At 39.9% G+C, this 21,555-nt stretch overlaps 1 protein-coding gene across 12 annotated transcripts in view; it reads right to left on the bottom strand.

The window, feature by feature from the left end:
• Positions 1-1,804: 1,804 nt before the first annotated feature.
• Positions 1,805-21,555, bottom strand: part of GPR1 (G protein-coupled receptor 1) — a 38,563-nt gene continuing 18,812 nt past the window's right edge. For 7 of the 12 annotated variants that reach the window (XM_014567309.2, XM_032479998.1, XM_032480003.1 and 4 more), the window contains one exon: positions 1,805-4,674. In XM_014567309.2, the coding sequence (XP_014422795.1) occupies positions 3,579-4,646 (1,068 nt within the window). In that variant the 5' untranslated portion in view covers positions 4,647-4,674 and the 3' untranslated portion in view covers positions 1,805-3,578. Of the gene's footprint in view, positions 4,675-6,517; positions 7,044-7,077; positions 7,303-19,701; positions 20,371-21,555 lie in introns of those variants that run through there. The other 5 variants (XM_032480001.1, XM_032480005.1, XM_032480002.1 and 2 more) reach the window with 3 other exon arrangements.

Genomic DNA, 21,555 nt, shown 5'->3' with positions numbered 1-21,555 from the left:
GCAATGTTTAGTCCAACAGACCGGTCTAAAATCACTGGAAATTTTCAGGTTGTCAGTATCGTAAGAGCCAGCAGAGGGCAGCACTTCATTTTCTGGAGAATGGGAGAAACTGGCATTTCTAGAAATGCTATGGAAAAGTGGAGATGGAACTAGTGAATAGCCAAAAATAATTCATAATCTGACATATTAAAGGGTTTGAGTACCAAATAGCTTGACCAAGATGTTAAGTATTAAAAATTATTAATGATTAATTATCAAAAATTTGGTTAAAAGTAAAAGGAGTTTAAAAATTTAGAATGGTCAATTCAAACCATAGCTGTCTTAAAAATCTTAAAATAATGAATGATGAAGCACGTGACTTCAAATCTTGACTCCATGGTCTTGAATAAGAAGTACATTAAATGGTATCTTTCAATGTCATATTTAAATAAAGAGATAATACATTAACATGGTTCTAAGTTCAAGAGGTTATACAGTGAAGTCCCCCCGTCCCTCAGGTCTTACAATCACTTCCATGAAAGCAACCAATGTCACCAGGTTCTTAGATCTTTGCAGAACTAGTAAGCATACGTATGGGCTACCTGTAGTGTACAACACAAACTTCTGCATCGTAAACTTTGTCCATAGACGTAGACTTGGGATATCTGGGAGATGATATCTTGGACATTCTGTATCGGTACATAAAAGACTTCCTTAGTTTTTCACAGCTACATAATCCATTGTCTTCATATTTTAACCAATCTAGTTACTGAATTCTTTAAAATTGCTGTATGATTTTTTGCTATTATGAGCAATGCTTATACATTCATGTGAGCCAGGATACTGAATGAACTTTTTGAACCAATTGGCTCAGAGGCATAGGTATATGTAGAGAAAGAGGTTTTTTTTTCTTTTGTTTCTGCCGTTGGAGTGGAAGATTTTTATAAGAGCCCACCTTTTTTTGCATGCTCCGTAAGTGATCACAATAACCCTGAAACCTTGATTCTTTCTCATTTTCAGCCGTCCCTAGCACAAGGGCTGGGCACAATGTGGGAATTCAAAACTGACTCATTCAGTATCACTGTGTTAGATGCTATAAAAATACAAAAGGCTTAAGAAAAAACCATAGGGAGGTGGTTCAAACTTAAAATTGTTAAGAATAAAAAAGTATGATGGAAAGCTCACAGGCCCTAGATGCTGACCGCTTAGCCTAGCGGAAAAAGAAACAGATCTGCACGGGTTCCTAACTAAAAGGGCAGGGAGCACTGCCCTGAAATGTAACTCCAGACCACCATTTGCTCCATAATTTTCTTCTGCCCTTGGTTGCTTAACCCCCTTCCTTCCTGCTCGTCACCCTTCCTCTTTCTTCCCCAGCCTTAGGAGTCTCTTTGCCCAAACTAGGGATGAGCTTACACAGTTCTCTTTTCTTTTCTTTTTTTTCTTTCTTCAGCTTTTTTCCTGATCCTGGGAGCCTATCCAAGGGAGACCCCAGAGTGGAATATTGAAAACCCTGGTGGTGGAGGGGGCAGGGTTAAGGGCTGCACAAAGGGCTGGAAACTTACAGTGAGCCTTTCTCTTCCTGCCTCCCTTATGCTATCCAGGATGTGACAGAAACCAGAAAGCTGGGGAATGGTAGAATCTTGGGGTAGGCTGAGCTATGCTGCACAGATTTTTTTCTTCTAATAATTTTCAAAACTGGATCTGATGGTTGCATGGGACTCAAAGTAAGAAACACAGCCTATAAATGATCTGATATTAGCATTTCTAAAAACTGAGAGATGAAATAAAAAAGGATACTGATTCAAGAAATAGCACAGCTTCCCTGTAACAACTTCCAAAATAAAATCAAGAAATCATAGGAAATTAAATAGGTTTTAAAAATTGTAGTGAGTAGCGGAGTTTATATTCATAAAAGACAAGGGTCCCAGCAGAGGCCTGGAAAAGAAGCAGGATGTCTAGGAAACCCCAATGGCAAGGACAGGTTTCCAGTGTTTCTTCACCTCCACACTGAAGGTCATCTCTTTCCCTTCTGAACAATCTGGACTTTCTCGGCTCCCTCATGGTACTTACGACCAACTACCTTATTTTAGGATTGTTCTTATGCAGGTTAATCTCACTTTGTAAACTCTAAGTACCTTATGCATCTTAGCATCCCTCACAGTATTGATCTACTATGGTTCTGCATAACTCTTTGTCATCTGTTAACAAAAAGGATAAATGAATAGAAGTCAAAATACTGGTACAGTCTAAAATGCAACCGATTTACACAATGAAGAGGTCACTGACTTACGGGTATGTTTTATTGGTCTTACACTGGTGTCTATATAAATATAGTTACAGGAATAGAAGGTGGAAATTATCAATAGGTCTACACACTTTCTTTTTCTGAAATCATTCTGATATTGGGCTGCCTATCTATTATCTGGATGTCAGTGTTTCATGTTTATAGCAACTTTATACATATTTGCACAAACCCAGAATTTTCCAAAAATGTTCATATTTAAAATGATATCATGGGGGATGAAAGATGGACATATATCCCCACTGAGAGGTAGGGTCTGCATCCCCTTCCCTTGAATCTGAGCTGGCCTGGGACTGCTTTGACCAATGCTGTACAGTGGAAGTGACATTGTGCCAGTGTCTGGCAGAGCCCTTAAGGGGAGTAAAAATTTCCATCTTGGGCGCTTAGAGCCCTAAATTGACGCATAAGAAGTCTGGCTACCCTGAGGTGCCATGCCGGAATACCCAAGAGAAGGAGAATGCAGAGGAGGGAAAGGAGTGGGGAGAGTGAAGGGGAGGAGAAGCGGGGTAAGGGAAGAGAGCATCTCAGCTAGTCTCCAGCTGTTCCAGACTTCAGCCAGTTGGGTCATCCCAGTCCAGCTGAGGCTCCAGATACTGTGAAGTAGGGAGGTGAACCTCCCTTCTGTGCCTTATTTAAATTCCTGATCCCTAGAATTGTAAGATATTATAATAATAAAGTGTTATTTTAAGCAACTCCATTTGGGGGCAGCTTACTAAGCATTCATTGTTAACTGGAACAATTTTAAACTACTATAGCCAACTATTACTCTAATTCATAAATGCTCATACACAGATTACATGAAATAAAGAAATTAAGTACATATGTCACATTTTAAGGATAGGTCTAACAGGTTCCTGGTGCAAAATTAAAGTGAGCTTAAGCACAGATTATTTTTATATTTTCAAAATTAGTCTTTTTAAAAAGTCATTAAACAATGAATTTATGTATGTTCATGTATAACTGAAAAATTGTGCTCTACACTGGAATTTGACACAACATTGTAAAATGACTATAACTCAATAAAAAATGTAAAAAAAAGTCATTAAAATTGAAAAAAAAATAGTGTTGATTAATCCACTGTGTTATATTTAGCAAGAATAGCTCAGATAAGCTGCAGAAAAAAAAAATTGAAGATCCTTCTTATGTCTTACATCCACAGAAAAATGCAATGCCAATAAAATGACCAAAAACAATAAAAAGATATAGTGAGCTTTATATCTTGGAGCCAAATAATCTGAAAGCATCTGTCAGGGGATCCACACAAAAGCTGGACACTGATTTCTGGAAGAGGAAGAATTCACTGGGCTGTTTCCAGGAGACACGGATTCTTGGCTTCAGAGTTCTTGAGCTGTTCACTCACTGTGCCAGAACAGCTGACCTCCCACAGCGTATATTTCAGTATCTCAGCAACGGAGGTGCGAAAGCGTGCTTGGAACTTCTTACTAATTAAGACATAAAGGATGGGGTTCAAGCAACTATTGAGGAATGCCAAGCCAGTGGAGAGGGGGATTCCGGCCTGCAGCACTTGGTGGAAATAGCTATTGTGGTGAATTGTGAGTTCCCAAATGCTAAACAGATGATAAGGGGTCCAGCAAATCAAAAAGGCCACGACCACTGCCAGGATGGTCCAGAAATGCTTACTGGAGATCAGGATGCTTCGCTTCTTCACCTTGAAGATGAGACACAAGTAGCAAATGCTCATTGTTAGCAAAGGGAAGAGGTACCCAATAATAAATTTCAGCCAGGTCAGAAGGTGGTGTCTCATCAACGTGAGGTCAGGATCATGCTCGTGGAAATTGTTATAGCAAAGAGTGTGGTTATTGAACTCCAGAGTGTCCCGGAAGAATAGGGCTGGACCACCTATGAGTGAAGCCAAAAGCCAAATGAATATAATAACAATCAGAGAATTCCTTAGGGTCCGGTGCCGATGTGATAAGACAGGATGGATCAAGTAGATATAGCGGTCCAGGCTGATCACTGTCAGGAAAAAAACACTGGCAAACATGTTCAACTGGGCAATGAAGGAATTGGCCTTGCACAACCAGATGCCAAAGGGCCAGTGGAAATTCATGGCCACGTAAGAGATGTACAGGGGCAGGAAGAGAAGAAAAATGAAATCTGCAATGGCCAGATTGAGGAACCAGAGAGTGGTGACTGTCTTCTTCCACTTGAATCCCGTGAACCAAATGACTATGGCATTTCCTGGAATGCCCAGAACAAATGCCAAACAGTATAACACCAGGGAGACCCAGTGAATGACTCCCAGGTGTGCATTCTCCTCAAAATCAGTCTCTGGGGAGTAATATTCCAGGACATAGGAGTAGTTCTCAAGTTCTTCAAATAATGTTTCCTCTAGATCTTCCATGACCTTGCTAAGTGCAGAATGAAAAAATCTATAGAAGCAAATTTCAAAAGAAAGAAACAACTTTTAAAAGAAGAAGAAATGTTCAGCGAATGATAAAAAAAAAAAGAATAAAAATATTGCATTGTATGAGCTGATAATAGTATATTTCTTGGTAGGACCTGTGATTACACTCTAGATGTCCAAGTCTTGGAGATCCAAATTTCACTATAATTATTCTCAATGCTGTGAGAGTTTATTTTTGTAAAGTATTAAGTAAGTGGTAAATTAAAATGATTGACTCTGCAGGTGCAGTTCCTATCTCTGTTCATAATGGCTGTAGGACTGACTAGAGAGCATCTAACATTCAACAAGTATTTATTAGGTTCTTACTACTTGTTGTTATTTTATGGAAGGAGCAAAAGAAAACAGATTAAGACTTACGTGGTGATAACTTCAAAATTCTTATTTGTACCCCGATTTCTTAAGCTCTAGACAGAGTTTCAGTTACTTCCTTGGCTCATCCGCCTGAATGTCATAGGCAACCACTGGAGATTTTGAGCCACTATTTGCACTCATGAGTGTTTTGATTCTATGTTTATGAATGCAAACATGTCCACCAGAATTATATCACTATGGGAGGTTTTTCAACGAAAAGATACCTTTTGGAATAAACTTGACTATGGCCACTTAATTTCTATATTAATTTCCAACAGAGTGCGGTAAAGCTTTATTAAAATTTTTACTTTACTGAAATTCCTTTGTCTTGAATTAATTTGAATTAATTCTTTTCTATATTTACAGCAAAGCTTTGACTTATTATTCAGTTTCAGTTTCATTTTGCTTATTTTTGACCATACCAAATGTTATCTCTTATAATTTCACTCAAAGTAAGTTTTTTTGGTGTGGCCTTTTTTTTTTCCTCTTATCAAGTCCAGTTTTCCTGGGTTAAGAAGACTTGGATGTCAATTTTTCAATCAAAACAAAGTTTACTGGGTGCAATTCCAGCTTCATCAATTTTATTCTGTTATTTCTATCTGGAGTGTTCAAAATCAAGTAGAAAAAAAGACTAATAGTTATATTCATTTTATGGAGCTACAATCATTAATGGGGCAAATACATAAGATTTGAAAGGATTATAGTAGGGTTACAATGAAGAGGTCAAAACATCTTGTGTTGCTCACAGCCATTTCAAACTCAATTCAACTAACACTAAAATCATTTGAAGAATCTAGCAGGGCATAATTAAAAACAAAAGCAATTCATTAGCATCCTCCCAACCCCAGACCTAGCCAACTTCTCTTTATTTTTCAATATTCAGCTCAAATGCCACTTTTCTTGGAAACTTTTCCTGACATTACCTTCCCCCAGACAGTTATAATACTATAATAATAATAATAATAATAATAATAATAATAATAATAATAATAATAATACACAATAGTCAATGTATTGGGAATTTACTAGGTGCCAGGCATATATGATCTAATTAATCCTTGCAAGAATCATATAAAGTGGGTAAGTACTATTATTCCTACTCACAAGAAAACATACTGACACTTGGAGAAGCTTGGTGACTTCCCAGTGTCACACAACCTATAATTAGATCTAAACTCAAATCTGTTGAACCCAGATCCTGAGCTCTTAATCACTGCAGCGTTCCCCTCTTTTGTCATATTTCTTTTACTGTACTTCACACGCTATTCTGCCATTGATTTGTCTTTGATTTCAGCACTACCAAACTGTGAACTCCTTGAGGATAAATGTCATCTCTGTATCCCACAGGGCTTAATGTATCACAGATGCTTCACGTGTGCTCAGAAAATGATCCACTCTGCTATGATGAACCCTGTTCAGAACCAAATGTAATTTTAAAGCCTCAGTTAAGAGATTACCTGTAAATCACTGTCATTGCCAGAATCTCTCTGACCTCGACCCACAGTTCTATCCCCAAGATCTTGCCTTGTTCCTTGTCAACAGGTCCTTTCCTTCGTGTGTCCTACTTCAGTGAGCAAGGATTGGCTTCTTTCTTGCTGCCCTTTTCTTTCAGGTCTGGGGTCGTCCTCTGCCCTCTCCACTCCTTCTGGGTGGCTGATCCTCCTCTGTGTCAAGTCCTTTCCAACATAGTCCCCATAATCTTGGTTTTCTACCTATAAACTAGGACACTTTACCTTCCTGGTGCCTCTGACCTGTTCTTTTAGGCTATTAGCAATTCTGAAGCCAAATGGACCTAAATCACCTTACAAAACCCTAAGTAGTGGGTAGATGGAACCTCATTCCCCAAACATAGAGAAGCCAACGGAGGACCTCTAATCGCCCAACCACTATCCTCACCAAGTCGGGAGACTTCCCCTTCCAATGTCACTGCTGACCCTGCTGGGTCAGAATGATCACAGAGTCTACTGAGGGATACCAGCCACCCCTCTTCCCAATTCTCGTGGGCGGGGGGAGATACCTTGAGGATGAGTGATCTTTCTGAACAGAATCCCTTCCAACAGAAAGCCCTGTACCAGAGAAGTTCCTAGTCTTCCAGAAAGCAGATGAGTAGATCAGCTGCAAGGACCAGTTCAGGCTTGAAGAAGAAAGATCTTCAAGAGGAGCTGAATTCTGCCCAGCTGAATCCTTCACAGGAAATATAAGCTAGGAATTCCCCGAGACTTGGAGCAGATGTTTTTGTGTGCTATGTAATGTTGAGAGGGTGGAGTGGGATGGAGAAAAGAGAGAAGTAAGGCAGAATTCAGCAACTCTCCTACCAAATCCTTGGCCAGACATAGTTAACCCTTGAGGGTATATTCTTAATTATACCTTGCTTGTATATTGCTTTAGAGTTTACAGTCACCTCCAGATTGAATTAGGTTTCCAAACCTTACTTCGACCTACCCAAATATCTAGAGACTAATGTATTAGTTTTTTAGGGCTGCTGTTGTTCTAAAGCACTCTAAACTGGGTGGCTTAAAATAACAAATATTTACTGTCTCAAAGTCTGGAGAAATCTGCAGTCAAAGTGTAGGCAAGGTTGTTTCCTTCCAAGGGCTACCAGTGAGAATCTGTTCCATGCCTCTTGCTTCGATTCTGGTGGTACGTTGACAAACTTAGGCAGTCCCTGTCTTGTACATGCAACACCAGTTGTTCTGACCACTTCATTCTATGCCACTGTCTCAGGCCTTCCCCTACCCTTTTTCTCTTCTTCTCATTGGCTGAATGAGGATGCAGGGACGAGCCATCATGTACCATATGGACGAGGAAAACATGATTTTTCATAAGATAGAAGCTGAAGTGCCTGGATGACCTCACGGAGCAGAGCTGCCCTACTTCTCTGGACCGCCTCCTTCTGCATTACTAAGTGAGAAAAGTTCCACACCCTCTCCCATTCTTTTGGGCTTTTGTTAAAGCAGCTGAACCTGTATCCCAACTACTATAGCTTCTCTAGGCCTTGCCTTTAAGCACTGTGGTGGAGGTTGGCAGTGTTCACCTCCGATGAAAAGAAGTTACAAGAAATGCTTGAAGCAGGAGCTAATCTTAACAATGGTCATGGCTTCTGGAAGAGAGATGGGAGCTTCCCTTAGGAAGAACACAAAGAGGAAGAAGCTGGCTTTGTGAGGAGGATCTCTCTTATCCCAACAAGGGTCAGGGAACCATTTAAGAAACACCCTTTGGCCATGGAGACAGAATATAGGGGAGTTTTTGCAACTGACTATGGTGGGCTGGTAAGGCTCCTACTGTCTAAGGAAATGAGGGGGCAGATCTTGAGTTGTGATGATAACAGGCTTATGTTATCTGGGCAGACTTTTAAACGTCCTTTGTCCTTTATCTCATAATTCAAATATCCCAGGGGCAGGTAACTTTAATGGATGCAATAGTCCAAGCTGGGGGAGACAATGGGATTTGGGTGTTTACTTGCTTTCAGTGGAGAGCAGCTACTCAGTTCTAGCCAGCTGGTTCCATGTGGGAAATGAGGGCTTAGTGTTGCCAGAGTTTCTGAACAATGGCTGATTATCTATATTTTTAATGTGAAAAGTTTCCAAATTCTAAACTCCTGTATTAAAGCAAAACAGTTGTGGGCCATATTCAGCCCATCTATAAACTTGTGACCCCTGGGACAGGCAAACTCTTTGACAACTTTGAGCTTTTCGACAGTGAAGGAGGAGGCTACACATTAAAATGGAAATAGAAACTCGGAGTTAGCCCCTTGGTCCCAGGGAGGCAACCAGAAGATTTAATGCTGCCCAGGGGCCTCTCCACAGGTCCTCATTTTAGCCTTCTTCCAATGGATATAGGAAATTGACTGTAAGAATTGAGGCAACTCCTTTTTCTCCAAGAAATAATGCCATGGACAAGTTCCTGACTCTATTGGGTTTTGGCTAGAGTTACCAGGGAGGGCCGTGGTTAAAAAAGGCAAAATAATGGATCAGCACCTAGAACCAGAGATATTCTTTGGAGTTGTAATAAAGCTCCTGGTTCTCCAGAGGCCATAGTGAGTAAATTCCCTGATAAAAGAAGGACCCTCATCCTGCTTCCAGCCATCTTTGGGTAGAAGATCCCTATGTTCCTGCCTCTTCATTACTCTAATCCCCACAGCTTGAGTCTTTCAGCTCTTGTCTGTAAGCTCTGCTCGGCCCCAGACTTGAATTCAACTATGTTCCTCATTCAAAGTATAACTTGGCAGTCATCCTGATCCATGGTTCTCCTTCTACTTTATTCTCTGATTCAGGTAACTGGGTTACTGCCTTGTTCCCAGTCCTTGCTCCCAGGTTCCAGTTTTGGATTGCTAGACCTTTGGTCCTCTGGAGAACACTAACATCTGTTACCACATCTCCATGACTCTGCTCTTTTGCTCTCTGGGAGGATCCATGCTTCTCTCCCACCTCGACCAGACTACTCACCACCACCCCAGGAGGCATTGCTCTGACACCGGTTCCCAGCCTTTAATACCACCGAGATCTATACCAGTGGTTCTCAACCCAGGACAAGTTTGCCTCCCAGGGGCTATCTGGCAGTGTCTTAGAGACATTGCTGATTGTCACCACAAGGGATGGGGGATAACAGGGAAAACGTTACTGATATCTAGTGGGTAGAAACCAGGGATGCTGCTAAGCATCCTGTAACAGACAGCCCCGCAGAACAAAGAATTATCTTACCCAAAAGTCAAGGAAGCCAAAGCTAAGAAACTCTGATCTACACATGCTGAGCTCAGCCTGAACTCCCTTCTTCTCCCCTGCTGCTGAATCTGCTCATTTCCTAGGAGCACACTTATCTTCCCAGGAGCTCTCTCATCTTGGAGTCCTGCCTTGGCCTGGTCTGCTCTACCCCCTACCAACCAAATGTGCGTCACAGAGGTTGCAAGCTGTTGGTCTGTGTGTTTAATTTGGTTGAAAAGGTGTTAAAAATGTTCGATGTAGACGCTAATAGTTAAACATAAATGGACTTCACAAAAAGATTCCAATTTTTAGCTTCTCTTAATAATTTACAACATCTGTTAATAATGGGTCTGTATTTCCTACAGCAGCATTTGCATTCCTCTTTAGACAAAGTATGTACTCTCTGATTTGCCAGTCACCCCCGCTTCCAGATCACTCATTTATGACACTTTCCAGGATACTGTCAGCTCTTGAATTTGCAATTTTTGCTAATGCTATGCCTTGTATATAGTAAGAAATAAAATTGCTGAACAAAATAAAACTGTACACATGTGAGAGTGCAAATGAAGTGTGATAATGCAATCTCAAGATAATATCTGCAATCTCAAAGGAAAAAGGTGGCCTATAAAGAAATCTTACTGCCTTGGGCATTTCTGCCGATTTAAACTTAAGGGTCTACTTATAAGGACATATAATTTTAGGGGGTGGTTTAGTTCAGTGGTAGTTAGTGCTTAGCATGCACAATGGCCTATGTTCAATCCCCAGTACCTCTGTTAAAAATTTTTTTTAAATAAATAAACAAACAAACCTAATTACCTCCCCTCCCCACCAAAATAACATATTTTTAAACTCATAGTAACTGATATTATGCTGTATCATCAATTATGCTGTGTATACTTAACTTTTTTTTCTTGGTGAGATAGAGAAATGGGCAAAAAGAGATACAGAAAGAAAATATGGGGAAATTTGTCCTCAGTTTAACCATATGGCTATAAATATATACACATTCACATGTATATCTGTGCATATATATACACATTTACGTATTTTTGAGAAGTGATGGGAGGATGTGAATGAAGACTCAAAGGTGAAACTGGAGGGATGTCTGGGTAACTGAAAAAGCCTTGTTAGGCAGTAACCAGAAATGAAGATTTAGGTCTTTAAATCCAGGTTTAAAGGAAACATTGTCATTTATTAAACAGGAAGAGTCAAGCTGTCTTGGCTGGCAGTGACTTTTCATTGAGACAGCGTATATTTTTCTCAGTTTGGAAGTGCTTGGAAGAGCACAATAACAATGCCAGGATGGAGCTTTTAGACTTGACTGAAAAGAGGAAATAGCTACTGTATTTTTTTTTAAGCCATATGTGCTGCTGAAAGGCAAATAAATAATTCTGACTCAAATAAAGGCTAATAAAGTCCTACATGATCTTAAATCTTTTGAGTAGCACTGAAGTGAGTGTTAAGCTGTACCGTGGACATGAATATAAGCAGGTCTACCCAAGTCTATCAGAAATGTGTGAAAAACTCTTGGTGAGAAGCGAAGTTTGGAGAAGCATCCTGGAAATTTGTGGTTTAGTTTCCAAAGAATGTGAAGAAGCATGTTTACTGCAGGGATTCAGCTGCTGTGGGGACCCACGTTATCAGATTCCTGGGTTACACTTACTTCAACACACAAGTGACACACGTCTAGTCCAGGAGCACAGAACTAGTTACTGAATTAAACAAACTGGTTTCTGATCTATGCAGACTTAATTGGTGATAAAGCTGGAAGTCTTTCCTGAATAAGTAGATTTCACTGCAAGAGCTCTGGCAGAAAGTGTCGTGATAAATAGTCTATAAAATCCAGATGATTTGGGGAAAGGACATCTGGTAGAAATGTGTATCACTAAACTTTTAAATGTGGTTTTAAATGAAGCTTGGTTGTAGAGGGAAACATTTTTTTTTATCTACCCTGACGAAATACAGAGATTCCTTCTGGCAGAATATTTGGTGTTTACAGAGGGGTTTAATTTAGTTCCATATTGTTGAGTGAGCTGGGTTTTCATGGACCACTGCAAAAATGTATACCTAACAGAATCTTAAGAAAAGTTAGGCTCGAATCTGCTTTAAACAGAGAGAAGGAATTGGTTTCACTGACTGCTGTCTGTATGGATTGCCTTCATGGAGTCCCCCATACACTCTGGTAAAAAAGAACTCAAGAATGTATCTCCCGTGAAATGTATCTCCTGTCAAAACCATAGAGGCCCTTGAGGGAACCTGTACTCTGCTTCTGATTGGATGACAGGAATGAGTAGAAAGAATTAATGGTGGGGAGGGTATAGCTCAGTAGTAGGGTGTGTGCCTAGCAGGCACCTGTGTTCAATCCCTAGTATCGCCATTAAAAAATAAATAAACCTAATTACGTCCCCCTTCACCAAAAAATAAATAAAATAAAAATAAAGTGATGTCATTTTAAAAGGAAGAAAAAAAACTAGACATTTTTTATGAAAAAAGAATCAATAGACATGAAAGAGAAACTCTCTGGTGAAAACCACACCCAGCGAACATACATGGTCAGCAAATTTTATTTTTCAAGGGCTGTCTGCTTAGAGAAGAGAGATTTTTATCTGAAAAGCGTATTTGTGTGTATGTGTTTGAGGGCACGGGGTTATCTGAGATCATTGCTCAGTATTTTCCACTAACTATCAAATATAAACTTGATACCACACCCCAGATTGTGCTCAAGATGTTTGGCACCAGTGGAATATTTTGCCACCCTTTGGGTGAATAATCACTGCTTGGAAGATGTTGGGGCGTAGCGGTATTTCATAAAGATTCCCTGTTTATTCACCCAAGGGAAGCAAGGGAGGTTTTAAATAGAAATTGAAGGCTGAGTGTGATATTGCTGGTTCCTGGGGTTGGCGGGTGGTAGAGCGGGATTGTCAGATTGCACATTTCCACCCCAAGCGCTAGCATAGCCTATTCTTGACTAGAGAAGCATCTTGCCTATCTGTAGCTCCCATGCTTAGTTGCATACATTAAGACAAATGGCAATATTCTTTGCCGCATTAGGATAAACGGAAGTATTTCGGTTTGGCTGGAAAAGACACAACAAAAAAGGGGAGTGTTTTGGTCACGAAGGTGTTTGAGTGTCATGCTTAAGCATTTGGATTTATTGCATTGTCAACTGGGAGCAAATAATGCTTGTAGCAGGGAGTGGCAATACTGAATTTTTGTTTTTGTAAAGATCATCTGGTAGCAGTTTGGGAGAACACTGCCACAACTGAAGTCAAAGACGGAAGAGCCTTAGGCAATGAGAGTTAGAATAGAGATGAGGGAGACATATTTGAAAGACATTCATTTAGGAAATTAATAGAATCTTTCAGAAGCTTAGATAAACTGAGTATAACCTTTTTTATTGACTTGGCATTGAAAATCAAACTTGGGTTAAAAAAAAACTAACTAATTTCAGGCATACAAATGTTTTATTCAGTTTTAAAGGCATTGGAGTTGGGAAAGAAAATTGTTTCTTTACCAAAAAATACAATTAAATCAAGTGGACATGAAATGATAGCTATTTCCATTCTGCTGGGATCAAAGGCACTTGTAGTTTGATTTGCATGTCTAACCCCCATGCTTCACTTGGCCAGTTTAAGAGGACACAGCATATATTTGAAAGGTCAATGCCTACTAATGTACCAGTTGATTTAAAGCTCTACCCAGAAGTTAGTGTCCTGATTTGTACAATCTGTTTAGCTCTGTCGATCACTGAGGGAAAACAGAGTGAATGATTAACCATGGGTCAGGGAGAAACTTTCAGGCTTAATTCCTTTGCAAGACTTTAAAATAATTAACACATGGGTATAATTTAAATATCGGGCCATAAAGTGGTCTACAGCCTCTGGAATCAGAATGCCTGCCTTCAAATCCCAGTCCAACCTCTTCCTGGCTGTGGAATCTTAGACAAATCAACCACTACCCAGAAACCTCAGTTTCCTCATTTGTAAAGTGGAAGTAGTAATAGATCTAACTCAGAGGGTTGCTGTGATGATCACCTAAGCAAATCCTCAGAAAGTGTTTAGCTCAGTGCCTGGCGCACAAAGCAAGCTCAATAATTCTAGCTACTGATTACTACCAGTTTAAAACTAAAAGCAGTACACAGTGGAGGAAGGTGGAGGGAAGGTAGAAAGATTAAGGGATATCTTTGTGTTACTTCAAGAGAAGAGTGAGAAGACTTAATTAGAGATTTTAAAACTTGTTTTGTGTGCTTTCTATTTTGAAAGATATTGAATCTGTATGGAACTCACACATTATTAGATGCCTTCCTTCTGAAGGAAGTTGGGGGACCCTGTGTCTAGGCCCCAGATGCCATTATTAGCCCCAGATCTGTCCAAGAAGGGTGAGAAATTAGAATGCTGTAAAGCATTATATTTCTCTTCCTCTGGGAAAAAAAAAAGCTATTTATTCACCTTTTATTAAAAAACACAGTCTAGGTCTTTATCTCACTTTTCTCCAAATTTTATCTAGAGTCTGGGAAGGAATCACCACCATTAGTGATGAAGTGTTTCAAAGCCTTGGTCAGAGCAGAGGGAAATCCCTAAATCCCTAAACCCCTTTTCCTTGAAAAGGGATTTCTGTGTATATAAATAATTTTGTAGCAGGAAGATGTGGGCACTTACTTTGGAAATCTTGATGGCATGGAATTTCTGTAACTCTGTTTTTGTAGGGCCTAGGATGAGATAGCTACGGGGGATCTGAATTGTTCAGTTCATATTGTGGATAGTTTCACCCATATATGTAGTCAAAACTCAAGCTTTAATCTTTTTTAGTGTCTTCTGGGCAATGTTATGTCTACTGAAGAATTGATTTTGGAAGTAGCAGTCACAACAGGGTACCTACCAGATTATATAACTTCTCATAAATAGCTAACACCCACGGTTTAGACAATAAAAGAAAAAAATAAATTTGAACATGACTACGTTGATCTGTATTTAGAATCTTTAATTTTGACCTGAAGTCTCTTCAAAGATATGCTTCAGAGTAGTCAGGGACACGTAGTGGAAGTATGTACTGCTACCATAATATATTTGTTTTCTGTTTCATCACTACTTGGCACTAAAGACGTTTTGGTTCTTAGTCGCATACTGTCAATGACATTTATGGAAATCTAGGAGGAATACCCAGTTTAGGATAGAAACTGAATTGGCAGCTATTATATGCTTATTTCAATTTGTATCAAGATTATTTCCTCTCTAAAAGAAAGAGAAGGCTGGTCTCCTAAAGGAGAAGGAACAATACTTAAGTAATTTGCAAAATACATTGAAGTTGCAGCCATGCCACAAAACAATACTATTCATCCTCCAGAGAGATAGTAAGTGAACTTGGTAAAGCAGGAAATTTGGGCAGCAATGATAATGTTTTTTCCAGACAGTAGGCAAAAGTAGGGAGAGGAGGGAAGGACAGCAATTCTAGAACTTCCTCCCATTCATGCAACATTACACCTGAAAATATTTCTGCATTTTTTCACCTAGAAGGAGCCAGGAGGGAGTGCAGGATCAAAGTAGCAGCAGAAGATAAAATAAAGCACCAGTTCAAAGACTTGCCCATTCATGCCAACCAAACAGTTGGGTGCCAGAATCATTATTGTGATGGTTTAAAGACATACTTCACGAACACTTCTAATTATTTGACGGTAATGATAGTAAAGCTAGCAGCTCAGCACTCCACTTTGTCATGGTCAATCTATATTAGGTATAGTTTGTACAGGTCTACGTAAAATAGATTGTGAGAAGACCACTGAAAAAGAAGCAGTGCCAAAGAAAGGACTGAGGGGACCTGAAATTATGTCTGTTGGAATGGTTGAAGGGATCAGTGAGAAAGGGAGACTGAAGGAGTCTGTGAGCTGTTTACAGATACTTGAAGATGAGGAAACAGTAAGGCATTTATTTCTGTGTGGCTCCAAGGTTGGAGCTAGTTGGCGTGATAGCCAGGAAAACTTTGGCATAGTAGAACCAAGATCTTATAGCCGTTCAAAGTGGAACATGTTGAAAACCTACCATCCAACAAATGAAACACACAGATCCATTGCACTGTGTGGCCACTAACAAGGTTCAAGCACAGCAGGAATGGCTGCTGGTGGGGATACTCAAGAAGGCAGAAGGCCTGCACGAAGGGGGCCTTTATCATCATCCATGACGGGCAAGAATCTATGACAATAGATATTATTTTTGAGCCCTTATTTTCTTTTTTTGTTTCTTTGTTTTTTGTTTGTTTTTTGAGGGGGTGGTAATTAGGTTTATTTATTTATTTGTTTAAATGGAAATGCCCAACTTCTTACCCTCTAGGCACCTAGAGCACAATAATTCTTTCTCAAGAATGCTTAAAACCGTAGTTTCTGACAGTGACACTGAATTGAGAGAATAATTCTTCTTTCCTTTTCAAGAGCTGTCCCTGTGGCTGAACAAAAAAACAAAACAAAACAAAAATAAACCACTCTTCCCTGCAAATGAGGAAGACTAGACAGGAGGCAGCTCAGAACAACATAAGAAAAAGAAAGTTACTTTGGTTCTTTCCTAAACCCTTTCTCACTACTCCTCACCACCCACCCTCACCTCCAGGGCCAGTGGACCCAGCTTGTGAGAACAGTGGCTACACATTAGCGCTGTTGTCAGAGGCCCACATTTACCCAGAATCTATTCTATTTTGGGGCCTGGTTCTGACTCTGCTGTTAAAAGTTACTACAAATGTGGAAAAGTAAAGAATTAAGTGACCAGACCAGGAACCTAAACCAACCCCCATCCAGCCATGACAGCTAGATTCTGAGGACATTCCGGCAAATGCATATTCTTTACTTATCTATGGCAGGTTAAGTCTCATGTCCCCTCTTGGTGAACTGGACCACTCCTGGACTGCATTTGCCCCAGAGCCTCTCCCTTCCTCCAGGACCCCACCATGATTTCTTCTTGGCTTACTAAGGGCAAAGATACTTTCAAATGATGCATATGTAGGTCCTGGATTAATATTTCAGGCGTAGGACTTGGATAAGAGAAGACAATCCAAAAGAGGAAGAAAAATTTAACCCAGTTTCTAGTTCCAATCAAAGTCCTCCAACCAAACCTCACTGTGAGGCCCTGAGCACTCCATTTTGTCTTCTATCCTGCAAGAGCCCTTGAGGGGAACAGGGTTCATCATGGGAGCAGCGCCCCCTAGAGGTCAGCATGATCTACTGTCACATCTCCAGTTTTTCCCTCTGTGGTCCTCAGTAGGCTTATTAAAACAAAATGAGAGCTATTTTATCTCAGTACACTACTGTGGATCATTTGTGATCCATCTCTGAACATCTGGACACCTCAGTCTATCCCTTTCAGGATTGCTTTACAATTATCCCAGCCAGAGAAATATTTTTTTGTTGGCTTTCCCCCTTGGTCCACCCACAAGTTAAGACTGTATGGCATACGGCCAAGACTGGGGTGAGGCAAGTGAGACTGGGTCATGCAAGTACAAGGTCAGACCCTGACTTTATCTCAAATTTTTTGACATTTTATTCAGCATGGATTTTTTCTTTTCTTTTCTTTTCCTTTTTTTGGGCGTTTATTTTGATTACTGAGATTTTTGATGCCTGTTAACATTTTGTCTCAATAACCTCACTCTAATTCCAACCGTGCTATGACACTTGACCCTATTGACGTACACAATACTAAGCAGCCTGGTATGTTGAAAGAGCACTGGAACTCAGGAGAGATGATTCTAAGTTTTTGTTCTGCACGTCATCCATTAGCTGCATTATTTTAGATGAGTCACCTTCCCACTTGGGACCCCAGGTGCCCAATCTGAAAAATGCAGGTGACATTTAAACTTTTACGAGAAGCTCAAAGATGGCAGGACAAAGTAATCTAGCTCTTTTACTACCTTCGATGCCTCCCAGTAGCCCCAAATCCGGTGCTTTGTACAGAATGGGTATTCAAAAAATGTCTTCTAGTAAATTGTTTTTTGAACACTGGAACAAAAATATGGGCCAAAGTTCAAAACTAAAAGCCCACACAAATTAAAAACATTTTGCAAATGAAGACAAAACCTCCCCAAACAAGAATACTGTCCCTCCCACATTCCCTTCAGAGAAAAGAACGGATTTGAAATCATCGGTCTTGCTGATTCATTTAAGTACAGCAAAGTCTTGTTGCCTTTTTTCCCCCAGGAAATATTCTCTTCAAATATTTCAGGTTTTGTGTGAACAAGACTTGTGTAATCATCCATCCCTCAGAGATTTATTTCCATCGAAAGATGTACCACCCTGATGAGTCACATTTCATAAAATCTAACATCTGTGAGAAAAGATGATAAACACGCAGCAGCGCCTGGAACAGCTATAGAACTGGAGAAGAAACGGATCTCCAGTGCCCGGCCAGTTTTTCGTATTTAAGTTTGCATAATGAGAAAGCAGGGAGAGACAGCATTTGTGCGTATAGCCCAAACTCCTTTGTATTTTCTCCTCTTCTTTCCTTGACCGACAAGGGAGGGATGGAAGGAAAGAAGGGAGGAGGGAAGGGAGGAGGAGAGGGAAGGAGGGAAGGATGGAGGAAAAGATACTGGTAAATGATAAAATGATAAAACATATGACTATATTTTAAGAGCTCATTTCTTTAGTCTTAGCTCATTTTATATTATGGCATCTTTTCCATTTACTTACTCTCCAACCAGTGGTAGGAATATGAGGGAAGAACCGCTTCTGAGACCTCAGCTATATTATTTTGCAAACTGGTTCTGAACACAGTTGATATTCAGTAAATAATTTCAATGTATTTAATTTCTTTCTCCCATATTTGATATCACTCACCTTGCCTCTGAAACAGGTCTGGTACTCGAGGAAAATAAAAGTGACCTTCTAAAGGTCACTAGTATGGCGGTTCATGAGAAAGGATGGATGTGGGCATATATCTGTCCCTGTGGTCTCAGTACAGATCTTCTTCGACTAATGATGGGGTTATGTCCCGATAAACCCATCATAAGTTGAAATACCATAAGTCGAAGCTGCACTTACCACACCTAAGCTACCAAATGTCATGGCTCAGCCTAGCCAAACATAAATGTACTCAGAACACTTACATTAGCCTATAGTTGGGGAAAATTACCTAACACAAAGCCTATTTTATAATAAAGTCTTGAATAGCTCATGTAATTTATTGACCACTGTACTGAAAGTTTAAAACAGATGGTTACCTGGGCACAAAAGGGTTCTAAGTGTATCAGTGTTTTACACTCGTGATGGGGTGGCTGGGGCTGTGACCGCTGCTGGGAAAAGATCACTCGTCTGGGAAAAGATCAAAATTCAAAGTTCGAAGTACAATTTCTACTGAACATGTATCGCTTTTGCACCATTGTCAAGTCAAAAAATCCTAAGCTTGCATCATCGTAAGTTGGGGACAGCGTTTTGGATAACTCAAAAGCCAAGTACTTCTCCAAGTACTCAAGTCCAAGAAAGCAGTCAGAAAATACCTTGGCACCTACGCAAGTAATTCAATACCCTGTCATTAAAACATAATGCAGTTAGTTTATTTCCTGACAAGGAAATTGGAAGGAACTCAGTAGCGAACCACTTGATACAATAAAATTTCTTTTCAAAAATTCTCCTTCTAGAACAGGTTTCTCTATCTTTTCTGTTCATCACAGATTTTCTCTAACAAGGTAAAGTCAGACAAGCCACTTCAAGCCTAAAGTCTGATTCCCTGAAAGCATGTTTAATAACTCACATGACTAGTTATTAAAAGAAAAATGCTTGGCAAGTCTAAGCTCAACTTTAAAACCATCTATTGTTAGTCATATTAATAGTAACCATAGATATCTTGAGTCAAAAACACTTTAGTTTTACTTGCATTCAAGATAGCAAAGTTTTGAAGGTTCTGGAAAGAGATATTCTGAACGGCCATTCTGTTACTTCTAGAAAAATCTAATTCTACCATACTGACCTGGGAAATGGGACTGAAAGGCAGTGTCCAGAGTATTCTATAGAAGTTACCCGTCTCCTTTCACTTCAGAATTCATTTGTTAAGCAACACCTGCATTGAACTTCATGCCAGTTACAGCACAAAGCCGATCATCTTCTCCGACAGGTTTTCCCAGTTCTAATGCTGCTTAGGCAGCAGTTACAGGCCCTGAATTATTTCCCTAAAATGGATTTGGTAAGCCTACATTAAAGAGGTACGTAATATGGACTAATGGCTTATTCGGTGCTTTTTCACCATCCACGAGAAGAGAGCTGATGTGACACACCCAGGTTCCCAATCGACCACCTTCACCTACGTTTCTACGGGATGAGCAACATTCATCAAAGGAACTGAGATCGGCGCCCTTTGGTGACCTCTTCTAACACTTAGACATGCTAAATTTCTGCCCAGATAAAAGCTTTCTCCTTGGGTGACTTTGCCCTTGGCTGAATTTGCCCTTGGCTGTTTAATACAATTGGGGGAGTGTTGGTACAACTCTGTTTGAGCTGGTCAGTTCCTTTCCGGGAGTTACAGCTTGTGATGAACAATGATGAACTGGAGCATGTCCAGAAGAGAGCGAACAGGATGGGGAGAAAGCTTAAAATGACATCATGGGAGGAACGTTGAATGAACTGGTGGAAGCTATTTACCCTGGAAAAGAAAGAACAGGGTAACTTTTTTCAGCTGCGTTAAGGACCTGCATGCAGAGGAGGGAACTGTTTTATTTAGCCAAAGAGTAAAGCAAAGAATATGAGGGGAAAGATACATTCTAGCTCAACATGAGGCAAAACTGTCTAAAGATTACAGTTGTTAAAAGTTGGTATTTATTCAGTTAATACATATTTACTGAGCATCTGCTATGTGTTCTAGGAGCCGGTGAAACAGTAGTGAATGACAATAAGCTGAAGCCATGGAGCCTTCGGTCCAGTACAAAGCTCTGTCAGATGACGGTACATTTCTCTTACTTGGAGATGTTTAATGAGACAACCATAAATTGAAGGATTTTCAGGCATCAGATGTGACTGGACTTGACATCTAAAGTTCTGCCAACCCTTAAACTATGCTTTGGCTACTCTGTTATACTTGATGCAGTTTGATGACTCTCCTTACCACGGGTCAGGATGTACAGTTCTGGTTCTGTGGCTTAGCCATGGTCTTCTATCAATCAGTGTATGTATGCAGTACTGCCTCTGCTAGGTTTTTAGAGGGATGGGGTGGTATGGAGGGTAGAGAGAAAACATCATAATAGTTCTTTCATACGTGATGGACAGTGAAGAGAAACAATTTTCTTATGTCCCACATTCACCCTCAAAGATCTGGTTGTCATTTCTACTACTTTCACTCTTTTTCAGCTTGCCATTATTGCTTGGGGAATGGGAGTTCTTCCTTTACAAATCAGTAATCTCTTTGAAGGAAGATGGAATCAAGGTGGCTAAAGATCGTAGAATCGTAGTCTTTAAAGTGAGATGGAATATTAGAGATCATTTACTTTAGTGCCTTAAATTTTATACATGAGAAAATAGAAATTTAGCAGAACACTTTAAAAGGCCTGAATACTAAAGACAGAAACTCCAATAACCATTAGAATTTTAGATAGAATACCTACTTTGGGCAAGGAAAGTTTTATAAGGAATCAATAGAACTTCTAGAAATTATAAAGTTAATCGTGAAATTTAATTTAATGGGTGCATAAAATTGTAGCTTAAACCCAGTTGAAGGGAGAAGGTAAACAAGAAGGCATATCTGAACAAGTTATCCAAAATGTAGCACAGAGAGACAATGAGATGGAAGATATGAAGGAAAAGCCAAAAAATGAGGAGTAAAGAGTAAGGAGAT

The sequence above is a fragment of the Camelus ferus genome, chromosome 5, assembly GCF_009834535.1.
Source record: "Camelus ferus isolate YT-003-E chromosome 5, BCGSAC_Cfer_1.0, whole genome shotgun sequence".
NCBI classification, from domain to species: domain Eukaryota; kingdom Metazoa; phylum Chordata; class Mammalia; order Artiodactyla; family Camelidae; genus Camelus; species Camelus ferus.
This window is presented reverse-complemented; position numbering and strand designations above follow the sequence as displayed.